Source organism: Ambystoma mexicanum, chromosome 7q (assembly GCF_040938575.1).
Source record: "Ambystoma mexicanum isolate Mex_15411 chromosome 7q, UKY_AmexF1_1, whole genome shotgun sequence".
Classification (NCBI taxonomy): domain Eukaryota; kingdom Metazoa; phylum Chordata; class Amphibia; order Caudata; family Ambystomatidae; genus Ambystoma; species Ambystoma mexicanum.
This window is the reverse complement of record NC_090941.1, coordinates 1,092,720,404-1,092,733,491: the sequence shown is the minus strand read 5'-3', so window position 1 is coordinate 1,092,733,491 and position 13,088 is coordinate 1,092,720,404. Positions and strand designations below refer to the sequence as shown.

Below are 13,088 nucleotides of genomic sequence, written 5' to 3'. Positions count from 1 at the left end.
CAAAGTGGTCATGCTAGGGAAAGCTATAGGAATAATGGGAGGCCTAAAAAAAGAAACACTCAAGGCCCTAGAGGATCTCAAAAATGAAATAGCAAAAGTATAAGGCGCAGGAAAAGAAACATCAGTTGAATCAGGGCGGCTGATGAAATTTAGACAGGAATACATGGGGGGCGGAAAAAACGGGAATGCCTGGACTTTGAAAAATGCACTAAAAACGAGTGACTTGTGGCGTGGCTATGCAGACGTGAGGAACATGGAGAGGGGATCAGCACCATTACTGATGCACAAGGGAACTTGGTCAGGACTCCGTTAGAGATCATCGAGGTGTTCTCCGACTTTTAGAAATCCCTGTATGCAGATGAGGCAAAAGGGAGTAGGAGTGACATGAATGAGGCATTTTCCCATATAGACTTGCCGAAACTCAGGGAGGACCAGACAGACGAGCTCGATGCACCACTGGCGCTAGAGGAATAAGTGAAGTTATAAGAGAGCTGCCTACTTCCAAAACCCCAGGACCAGATGGACTCCAAGGAGAGTACGACAAAACATATATAGACATACTGGCACCCAAATTGCTGAGTGTTTTCACAGGAGCACTACCCAATAGTCTGAGAGAAGCCACCATTATACCTAGCCTCAAACCATACAAAGCACCACAGAGGTGTGGATCATATAGGCCCCTCTCCATGGTAAACCAGGATTGCAAGATCCTGACGGCGGTCCTAGCAAATATATTAAAGAGGGTAATAGGAGACTTAATACACACTGACCAAACAGGGTATGTCCCATGGCAAAACGCCACATGGAATCTGCAAAGGCTACACCATGTAATAGATAGCCCTGACCACCTGTCGGATGAATGCGCAGTTGCATCATTGGATGCAGTCAAAGCCTTTGACTGTTTATTGGGACTGGCTGCTAACGGCCCTGGCACATTGTGGCATAGGGAACATCTTCTTACGATGGGTCAAACTGTCTACACAGCGCCCGTAGCCAGGGTGAAGACAGGCAGGCAGAGCTTCGAAGCATGGGAGGTGCAAAAGGGAACAAAACAGGGCTGCCCACTGTCACCAATGCTGTATATCCTGGCTATAGAACCACTGGCTGTGTTTCTCAGAAAGGAATATGCAGAGGCAGGAATAGCTTTGGATGGAGTGGTGCACCCGATTTCCCTGTATGCGGATGGTATGCTACTGTATGTAAACAGGCCAGAGGACAACCTACCACATTTGCTGGATGTCAGATGAGTTGGAGAGCAAAAAGTGCCCGTTAGGCCGCAAATGGCAGACGCAGACCTTTCGCTACCTGCGAATTGCAATACGGCACGACCCGGAAATCTCCAATAAGAGCAATACGCAGAAATCTGCAGATGGTGTGGCCAGCTCCATGAAGGTCTGGAGAAGGCTGCCCCCCTAGGAGTCACATGGAGAGCGGCTCTCCTGAAGATGGTCGTATACCCCCCGCCCCCCAGGCTCCTATACTGCTTTACAAAAGTGCAGTACAATATACTGACACTCTTCTTCCGAAAACTGAATGAGCAGGACAATTCCTGTGGGATGGAGGCAGAAACTGATTTGTCCTGAGTACTCTGCAGAGGGACTATGCCGAGGGTGGGATGAAGGTGCCCCACTTCGAAAACTACTACTTGGCAGGGCAGTTGCAACATGTGGTGCGATGGCTGAGGACAAGACCTCCCTGGAAACCTTACTGCTACAACCACAGTTGAACCAATACTTTCGGAAGAAAGTATTGTGGGTAAAGGAGCTCGCCTTGCAGCGACCTTCCCAGTTGCTGGAGTTAGGCAAACATATATGGCACAGAACCTGAAGACACCTAAGCAGCCCAGATCCCTGTTCGGTGCACCTCGTCCCCCCTGACAGCAATAATAGGCGAACAACAGGGCGCACACGCGTAGTAAAGGAGACACTGGGAAGATAGCGTAGTGGCCACTATCGCGGACCTTGTGAGAGATAGCGAACTGATAACCTTCCAGACCCTGTTCGATAAACATGGCATTGTCGAAGGTCATTTCCTATGGCATGATCAGAAGAATTAGGAGGAGATGGTCTGATCCACAAGATGAAGTAGGGTTTAACGTGACACCAGACACCATGTATGATGTATCTGAAGGGGGCACATGGTCTCCAGACTCTATGAGCTGTTTTTGAACAAGGTGGGGGAAACGGAACTCAAGGTGCGCCATAAGTGGGAGACAGACATTGGGAGAGGGCTGACAGACTCCGAGTGGAAGAGAACTCTGCTTTACACGAAAGTAGTTTCTAGAAATAATACATTTAAACTGACCCAATTATATGTCACTCACAGAGCATACATGAGCCCACACAGGTTGTCACTCATAGCTGGAACAAAAGTCCAGGTTTGCACAAGATGCGCCCAGGAAGGAGCGGACTTGATGCATATGCGTTGGGGGTTTCCGATTATTCAGATACAGACATGGCCCGCAGAGTATTATCTGCTGGGATTGTTCGCTAGGGGAGGGAGACCAAACGCCCACTTTGCCAAAATGAAAGATCTAATCTGCATACTAGCAAAACACTGGATTGCCATGGCATGGAAATCGACTGAGGGTCCCAGACTGGAAACTTGGTGGGTAGACTTAAAATGACGGGCATTGGCAGAAACAGCAGTGTGGCTCAGAGTGCTACAGAAGGGAAATCATGAAAGGCGAGAGGGGATTGAAGCATGGAACACTTGAACAAGGAATATGTTCCAATCTAAAGTAGATAACCCAGGTGAATGCATACAAAGTTTCTTTCACATTGTTATCCATCTGGCCCTCCCACGATCATTGAAGGTCCCACAGTAGCTCGGCGTAACGGTGAACTGTGAAAGCAGTGTTACATTGTATGGCAATTGTAAAAATGGCACTAGTTGAAAAAAATAACAAAGAGGATACATTTCAAAAGACAAATTGGATGCTTTATTTGAACACTTCATAAAAACATTGTTGATAAAAAAAAGATGGTAATCATTTGTACCTGGATTTGAACTGTTCCACAAGCTCTGCTTTAGGTGGACAGGGCACGTTGGCAATGTTTTGTGGCAATGTATGTGTACTCGGAACAAAATCACACGCAATTCTGTGATTATGCATCTCCAAACAATTAATAATAAGATCTTTCACAAAATCAAATTCCATTTCCTCGTATACTGGCTTGACCACCCATTTTTTGCTTCTTTTCGTAAAGGCCATAGTGTAGCGAAGCATCCCAAGGTTTCCCGCAGTCCTCGATTGTTCACGGCCTACATTCTCGTTATGCGCTAATACCGCTAGTAATGTCTTCTCAAGGGCTTTGTGTTGAGGTGAATATGGAATCAACAACTTCTTCCGTTCCTGCTCCAGGGACAAAGGGTCGTCATGTTCACATTTTTCTAGCAGAATTTCCACAGACCCACCACAAGTTTCGGAGCTCCACCAAAGATGGTTGCTGAAAGACTGGGACCCATGTGAAATACTTTCCTAACCTTTGTTTTTCCCTGCAGCTGAGATTTTTTATTGATGGATTTGGCAACGTGCCATACATCAAATTGATGGCGAATATTTGGAAACTGCTCTCTCATTGTCTTGGCTATTGAAACGTGTCATTCCTTGGCTATGAGGTCGATTTGCATTCCCCTCGATTGGACATCTTCCAGTGATTTAAAAAAAAAAAAGTTTCTCCATGGCCACTGAGGATTTACATTCGGACACCTGCACGACCACCAAACTCACAATTTTGTTACTTTCCATGGCCTTGTAAGTGGTATGTGCAGTAGTATGCTGAAAATCTGGGGCTGTCACACTGTCCATCACCAGCTAGCCTGAACCGTTTTTTGGAGAATGTACTCTGAATTGAAAATTGTTCAATTTTCCAAGCTTCACTAATGGCAGGGAATAGATATTGACGTTGATGTTTGTAGTACTGTGTTTTAGAAATGAAAAGCAGTCCCACAAATTGACAGAAACTGGACAACTTAATGAGACTAGAGCCACTGAAAAGTAAAGCTGCTGCACACAGTAGATTGCCAGCTGGCAGTTTCCCCAGCATTGGTTGAGCGGACCAACAACATTTTTCATGGAACATATCACAGGTGGCATGTATTTTGAGGTTACTGTCTTGTGATACACGAGTCACATTCACCAATGGCTTCCCACATATTTCCCATCTCACTGAATGCACACATTTCAGCATCTTTATAATCTCCATCAAGCTGCAGTCGAATACTATGTATTTGGCCTCCTTTATTAGACTGTTATCCTGCATTAATGTTGTTTCTGACTGAACTGTGGTTGACGTATCAGCCAAACTGGACATACTGTAGTTTCTCTAGTTCCTCGGTCAATTGTATTGATGCTTCAGTCTCTGTCATTCCAGCGTCTGTTACTTGTACGTGAATCAGAGAAATCATCAATGTCGATTGATTTTTGGGAGGCCCTTTTTTGGCGGGTGTCGATTATGTCAAGTGGTCTCCGACTAATTCAAAAGCATCTTCAATACATTCAGTTTCATCTTCATCAGGTGGAGCAGTCGCATTGTAGCAATGGTCCAAAAACACTTTGCTGGATTCGACGGTCACATTAAATTCATTTTCTGGCCATTGGGCAAATGCATTTCGAGTATGAACACGCTGCGCCTCGATTAGTAGTTGCTCCATGGTGTAATCAGTTTGGCAAGCAGCATCCCTCATTTATGTCGCTGTCTGTGTCTGCATAGTCCGTACACCACCGGGCAACTAGAAGACAGGTTGGAAAAAGATGTTCAATGTAAATCCATCATACAGTATTGGACAATTTACATTTAAAAAAAGCATATTATGAAGGCCCCAGCACAAAACACTGTTTAAAAATTAAATTGTTTATAAATTACCTTCTCTTTCTTGCTTTTTGTTGAAACCTTCTTTACTGTAACATCAGCAACAGCAAGCTGGTCCACCGACTCGGATCCACGTGCCTCCTCTTCTATATCTGGATCTTGTATACATCCCTAGAAAAGAGTATCCATTTAAAATAAGTTATTTGTATTAGAAATCAAATTATTCCTTTGCACAAATTGCTTACACAGATAAACTCGTACATCGTGTACGTCATTTAGTCAAAATATACATTTGGAATTTCACTTGACTGATGGCTAGTTTACTCGATCAAAGTTGACTGTGCGAAGCACACTCTTCGAAATGTTGCAATAAAGCAATTTGCAAAAACTGCTTGTTTCTAATATTGTCACTGTCTAATAGTATCAGATCTAGGACCAACTTTCTTTCATGCGAGGGAACCGTCAGTACGCATACCTCTGGCTCTGGATCAACTACAAGGGATAATGTAATTGTAGTCGAAACATCAGCATCTACCTGTAACACAGTCCTTGTTTTAGTATGGATGAAAACATTTGAAATTTAACACACAATGTGACAGACAATGGTACATATCTATAAAAAAAAAGCACGAAAGAACAGTGTGTAAAGGAACGACACGATATGTAAATATGATGAGATTATCTCATTAGAGGGAACTGTCAGTACGCATACCTCTGATTCTGGATCAACTACAATGGATGATGTAATTGTAATCGAAGCTTCAACATCTACCTGTAACAAAGTACTTGTATTAGTATGAATGAAAAAATTGAAATTGAACACACACATTGTGACGCAGACATTGGTACATATCAATAGCAAACCACTAATGAAACATTGTAAAAACGAATGACATGATACGTAAATATGATCAGATAATCTCAAATTCCATGCATAAAACAATTCCAGAACTGAATAGCTAAGTAAGACTACCTGATACGCGCTCGAAGTGGTTGTTGACTCCAGGCAAGACATGGACGCTGAATCTTGTTCCTTCATATTCAGTGCATAGTCATGGAGTTGTAATGTAAAGGGAAAATATTAGTTGATTTAGAAATGCTAATCTTAAAAATTGGCATGCATGGAGACAGATTACGAAAACATTATGCTTATTTCAAAGGACACTATAGCATAGTTATCTGTGCCCATAAATCAATTTTCTATGAGGCTTCTAAAACCAAGGCCAGATGTTTAGCAAAATGCTCTTTATTCAAAAAGCAATACAATCTTGTAAATATGAAAAGTATTATAAGGGAGATTTACACCTAAAACACCAATCCGTCCATTTAGTTACCTGTTCACTACCCCAAGGGCTACAGCTAAATCCGGAACCGTGATTCACCTGAGGCGGCATGTGAACGAATACAGTTGGAATTGCATTTGGGACCAATTTTCGAGTTGTTCTGAGTTGATTCTTCTTTGTGTACATGGATGGGTCGTACATATTCGGGGTAAAGTGCAGGCTGCAGATGCGGTATCGATCACACCTCTTGTCATGCAAGACTTGTTTGACTCTACTTTCAAACTCTGCCGGCGCATAGCCGCAATATCTGACCTATTCTCTTATTCGATGTATAGTCTTTGGGAATACATGCATTGTAGTGCCTTCAGATTTCTCATGGGTCTTAGAAGGGCAACCGAAAATCACACATGCAGGCATTGTTGGAAATTCTGCAAAAAAAAAAGGTCAACATTATTCGAAAATGACTTTTCATTAAAACATGAGAAAGAAGGAATTATAGCATACATTCTTCTAAGCAAAGTATGTTTTGGTCACCACCGCAAAACCAGTGTAGCGTGGCCGGCTGTACTATAGGATAACTTTCATAAACCATTCATTGATGTAACGAAAATCAGAACATGTTACTCGTCCCTTGAATGTACTATCGTGCATCAAAAGGAAACATGCTTATATTATAGACACGCAATTCAATGACAAATGACACTGATGACAATTGTTATATCGATAACATAAGAAATTAAACTCAAGTCAATGGCAATGAGACGAGTGAACATAACACTACTGGGTACGTTCGTTCGAAATATATCGAAATTTCGAGATCAAAGAGATATGATTAGGAGACATGCCCTTACCTTGACCAACAGTTAGATTCAGCAAGCAGGGTAGTTAGTGGCAGGAGAATAGGGAGATGTTCACAGCTAGCACGACAACAAGTTAACTCGCAGTGGTCACAGAAGTTCTCAGGTAGCATGATGACGAGCAGATTCCCAGTGGTGACAGAGTTTCTCAGGTAGCACATTCACGAGTTGACTTGCAGTGCTCAAAGATGTTCTCATGATAAATATCAAGTGGTTTATAAAGAATTAGAAGAGGGTGTGTATGTGAATGAATGACGTGTGTATGTCGTGGTCTTATGTGGATTGCAGGGGCACGGCCTGCTTCAGGGGATCCTGCCTGGATACACGGGGTCTGTGGAGGTCATGTGTTCAATGGCCCCATGGCATAAGATCACTTTGAAGTGTACATGGTGTTTGGCTCGGAGGAGCCTGAGAAACCTAGAAAGAAAAACCGCAGCGTTTTCAAACACAATAACGTTGTATTTATGTTTGCGGTAGCTTCAAAAGCTACCGCAAACATAAATACAACATTTTTAAAGCTGCTGTTTTATTTCTAAGTTTTCCGGGCTCCTCCAGCCCGGAAAACTTAGAAAAAAAAACGCAGCTAGTGCTTATTAAAAAAAAAAAAAAAATAGCACTTACCGAGATTCAGCTGCAGCTTTTCTGCCTGTAGTCTCCGGTCCGCGTCCTCCGAGTCCCGGCACCAATGAAGGAAAAGCCTCCCAGTGGTAGCTTTTGTTTACTACAGCTTGCTGGCTTTTCCTTCACTAGTGCCGCAAAAGCAAAAGCCAGCACAGGCGGGCATCCATTTCACAAAATGGATGTGCCCATGTGCTTGCTTTTCCAATTTTTGAGCTTGAATTGCTCAAAATTTTACATAGGAACTTTAAAGAAAAAAGTACGAGTATATTTGCTTTATTATTGCCCATCTTTTTGGGCAATAACATTTTTTGGGCGAACCATTCCTTTAATTTTATGGCACAAATGTACTACACATTGGGCCTCATTACGAGGTGGGCGCAAAGGGATACCGGGCACCGTTAAGGACATTGATGCCGGTAATCCCTTTGCGCCCTATTCCGAGGTCCCTTAGCGGGTCCCTTCCTTAACGCCTGGTTTTACCAGGTGTTATGGACGGGGCCCGTTAAGGGACTTCAGAGCTAATAACTCCTGAAGCTATAAGAAAGTGAAGCTATAAGAAAGCATAACATGCTGAGACCAGGAGTCGGAACTCCTGAAGCATAATGAGAAAGTGAAGCTATAAGAAAGCATAACATGCTGAGACCGGGAGTCAGAACTCCTGAAGCATATTGGGAAAGTGAAGCTATAGGTAAACATAAAATCCTGCGACCATGAGTCAGAACTCCTGAAGCATAATGAGAAAGTGAAGCTATAGGTAAACATAACATGCCGAGACCGGGAGTCAGAACTCCTGAAGCATATTTGGAAAGTGAAGCAATAGGTAAACATAAAATGCTGAGACCAGGAGTCAGAATTCCTGTAGCATAATGAGAAAGTGAAGCTATAGGTAAACATAACATGCCGAGACCAGGAGTCAGAATTCCTGTAGCATAATGAGAAAGTGAAGCTATAGGTAAACATAAAATGCTGAGACCAGGAGTCAGAATTCCTGTAGCATAATGAGAAAGTGAAGCTATAGGTAAACATAACATGCCGAGACCAGGAGTCAGAATTCCTGTAGCATAATGAGAAAGTGAAGCTATAGGTAAACATAACATGCCGAGACCAGGAGTCAGAATTCCTGTAGCATAATGAGAAAGTGAAGCTATAGGTAAACATAACATGCCGAGACCGGGAGTCGGAACTCCTGAGGCATATTGGGAAAGTGAAGCTATAGGTAAACATAAAATGCCTCGACCAGGAGTCGGAACTCCTGAAGCATATTGAGAAAGTGAAGCTATAAGAAAGCATAACATGCTGAGACCAGGAGCCAGAACTCCTGCAGCATACTGGGAAAGTGATGCTGCAGGTAAACATAACATATAAAAAAACAGCAAACTGGACCAATAAATAGAGGATGACAGATCGCACTCATTTATCGTTTTTCATATATCAATAAATGTTTTGTTTCAAATCTATGTTCCTTTTTATTTTTCAAATAAATATTCAACGAAAAAATAATATTACATATTACATGACACATTTTACCACAGAAAAATATTCTTATTAGGCTCACATCGCTTTTCCCCACCGTTCATTCACTCACATTCATCTACATACATTTCGTCCAATACATACATAATTGACCTTTTACACTAGGTCACTATAAACAATCTTAAATGTAAACAATTTTAGTTTCCCTCTGCCTGTTCTCAGGTAACTCAATCTGTATATAATTGTTCCAACAGATATTCTGGTCGACACGTGTTTCGGTTGTCAATAATGGACTTCAAATATCGTGTCCATTCAGTAAAGCAACCTTCGTCAGGACAAAAACAGGGAACTCATTAGGTCCCATTTCACACCACAGGTATGGGGGAAGAGCAGATATGATGGATACATTCTCACGCCACTTGAACGTGCATCCAAATAAATTTGGACCAACTTCTATCATAAAGAATACTTCTAGTCGCCTTCATAACATACTGAGAAGGGAGTCAGAACTCCTAAAGCAGACCACAAATGTGCAATTAAAAACATAAGTGGAGAAGAACCATGCATATAGACCTCCTTTGTATTTTTAAGACAACCCATAACAAAATATAATTCCTGAACTACAAGGAGTGCTTTATGTCATCATTTTTGTTGAGTCTGTCACAAGAGTGATGACTGGCTGTGGAGGCAAATGCAAGACTGTGGAAGGAGGTATGTGGATGTGGGGGAGATTTCTGACTACATGATTGATCTTTGACCATGGGGGTGATGAGAGGCTTAGGGTGTGATGTGTGGCTGAGGGGTGTGCTGGGAGGATGAAGGGTACAATACTTGCCTGTGAGGTGTGCTGGGAGGCTGAAGGGTGCGATGCTTGCCTGAGAGGTGTGCTGGGAGGCTGAAGGGTATGATGCTTTGATGAGGGGTGCGCTGGGAGGCTAGGGGCTGTGATGCCTGGTTTAGGGGTGTGCTGGGAGGCCCAGGGGTGTGATGCTTGCCTGAGGGGTGTTCTAGGAGGCTGAAGGGAGTGTAACTTGCCTGAGAGGTGTGCTGGGAGGCTGAAGGGTGTGATGCTTTGATGAGGGGTGTGCTGGGAGGCTAGGGGCTGTGATGCCTGGTTTAGGGGTGTGCTGGGAGGCTCAGGGGTGTGAAGCTTGCCTGAGGGGTGTTCTAGGAGGCTGAAGGGAGTGCAATTTGCCTGAGGGGTGTGCTGGGAGGCTGAAGGGTGTGATGCTTGCCTGAGAGGGGTACTGAGAGGCTGAAGGGTGTGATGCTTGCCTGAGGGGTATGCTGTGAGGCTGGAGGGTGTGATGCTTGGCTGTGGGGTGTGCTGGAAGGCTGCACGTGGCAATGAAGGCCAATGGATTTGATGGGTGTCTGCAGGGGGTGTTGGGTGTTTTAGGGGATGGTACGTGGCCACAGGGGATGATACATAATCAAGGAGGAGGATGCGTGGCCAATGAGGCACATGCAAGACAGTGGAGGTAAGTGCAAGGGTACTTCGACTGCTGTGAGGCTGAGTGGGGTGGGTTTCTGTGGTGGGTGAGATGTGGCTATGGGATTGTGCTTAGTAGATGGTGTGATCATTGCCTCTGGGGCAGTGAAAGGGCTGAGCGTTGCTGTGCATGATGGTGTGGTGTGTGCATGCCCCTGTGTGGGATGGTGTGCAGGCTGATGTTGGTTTAAGGTGTGACATGGTGTAAGTATGTGGGGTACTGTCCTATTATCAGTCCTCTAACAGAGCACATGCCAAAGGGCCTCTCTTTTATTATGAGGCTCAAGAAACCAAAGACAGCATGCAGCTGGTTCAGGTCACTACCCAAAGGCCGGGAAAGTAAAACATCAACTGCACCAGCCACCTAAAAAGCTCTAGCTCCCTCCCCAATGAACCACATTCTGCCAGTGTAAGTAAATGGCAGCTCACCCCCACATGTTCTGGAAGAGTAGATGTTCCTTCCATGACGTCCCAACCAGCTCCTCCATCATTTTTGTCATAAAGTGTGTGATCACTTCCGGGGCCAGATAGAGAAGTACTTTTGGGAAGATGCCCTTGAGGGTGATAAGGCTCAATAGCCAATGTTGAATACCTCTTCTAAAGAGTCATAGAAAAGAAGAGTTGGAATTTAGCCAAATGGCTCATCCTTTTCACCTGTGAACTAGGAAAAAGTCACTAAAGTAGTTCTGACATTGCCCTATCCTGGCTGTGCTTGCAGACTCCCTTTTTGTTGGTCTTTGGCTGTAATTGCATTTGCATATACTTATGATGTTTAATAATTTGCTGTTGCTTATTTGCGTAGATAAAGGAAAGCCACCAGGTCCCGCCCCAACTTTCTTTGATTAAGTGCAAAACGTTTCAAACTCCAAGTATTTTTGATTGTTATTTCCCTGAAAGTGAAGTTATAGGGTGATCAAAAGTGAGTACAGTAAGATAAATATGGTCTTACATAGTGCAATAGTTACCTCTGTAGCCAACCTTGCTATACGCCTTTTAATGCAAACTAAAAGTGAACTTGTGTTTCTGTTGCTGCATCAAGCTGGGTGCTCTTCCGATTACCTCCCACATTTACACCCACATGCAGAATAGAGTCATCAACATCCCTCGAGAAGATGCCACTGTGTCAGTATCCAGTCAAGAGGCTTGTAATGAAGGCTCTATCTGCCAGTAGGAGCAGGAATCAAAGCTTCCTTTGATTTGGCTTCCTGAGCGGCTATTCTACCATTTTAGCTTTCTATGTCATCTTCAATCAAATTCTTTTCTCCTTAGCTTTACTGCCACACCGCTCATCTTTGTTTTTTTAATGGAGTACAACTAATTTGTCTGCCATGTTCAGCATTCAGAGGTTATATCCCACAGTTAACTGAATGTCCATTTAAAAGACCTGCAGGACTTGGTGGGCATGTTAGGTTTACTTTTCTCAAAGCAAATTGAGCAGGTCTGCTGTTCCCTTCCAAACCTCCAAAACATGGCATCTATTTTGCTCCTCATACCACAGCATCTATTTGCTCCTGTTATACAACTTAGTTGAGATGAATCCATCCCTCTTCCTGGCCAGGTTTAGGAGGCGGGGGGTATGAGGTGAACATGATGTGGGGACTGGATACACATTGAAATGCAAACTATTAGTTCATCTCGGAAGTGAGACTGGTTTACTTTTTGGAATAACCCAAGAATGGGCCTTCCCACTGGCTCATAATAGTTACATCTAAAGTGAAATCTGTTCTGATGGAACAGAGAAAAAATGAAGAATAAAGGCGGGGCACTGCCTGTTGTGGACCACCCGCTCCACCCCCAAACTTTCAACTGGTGTGTAGGCCTTGTCCCCACCAGGGTCACGGTTCCACCACGTCATTTGTTGTCACTGATTTTGAGTGGGGGAAAAGACGGAGTCCAAACCCTCTTCAACAGTGCTCATAACTGAGAATAGTCAACTAAAACAGACCTAGGAATTGAGCAAAGAAGTTATAGTCCAGACCTGGTTAACCCTGAATTGCCCTTGCTGGTCCCAGCCTCTATGAGCAGGGCATGTCAGCAGCCAACCGTCTGGGCCAGCCAATGAGGCATTGCCAAACTCTCAGGGCTCCTGAGCAGGGCACTGATAATGCTTTGGCAAACGATAATGCAATACCTGCAGCACAGGCCATTCAAACACTAATGGAAGCACAATCCTTTGAGTTCCTTGAATCTCTTCCCCGGAGATCCACGTCTCACCTCACCAGTCACTTTTCCCGACCATGGCCTCACCTTTCAGGAGAGCCTGGAGAATGGCCACGTCCACGTCCTGAGCCCCATCCTTGTCCTCCCGGAAGATGGTGAGCAGCTGGCTCATGCGCACAATGTCCTGGATCTTAGAAAAGGAAAGACAGAGGTTTAAGGTGAAGGAGAACTCATCCTAGTCTCTTGCACTATGAGGTGGATGGGCTGTAGCCCTTAAGCACCACGCACACCAACCCGCCAGACCAACCACACAGCTATATAAAGAGGAACATTGAGTCATAAGATAAAAGGCTAGAAATATCGAGAGTCAGTGGCTTCTTCAGGTCAC

General features: G+C 44.0%; 1 protein-coding gene across 1 annotated transcript in view; it reads right to left on the bottom strand.

Moving 5' to 3' along the window:
* LOC138528198 (transient receptor potential cation channel subfamily M member 2-like) overlaps nt 1-13,088 on the bottom strand; it is a 602,757-nt gene that overhangs the window by 281,589 nt on the left and 308,080 nt on the right. Inside the window, exon 9 of the mRNA XM_069639650.1 lies at nt 12,788-12,890. Within this exon, the coding sequence (XP_069495751.1) occupies nt 12,788-12,890 (103 nt within the window). The remainder of the gene's footprint in view (nt 1-12,787; nt 12,891-13,088) is intronic.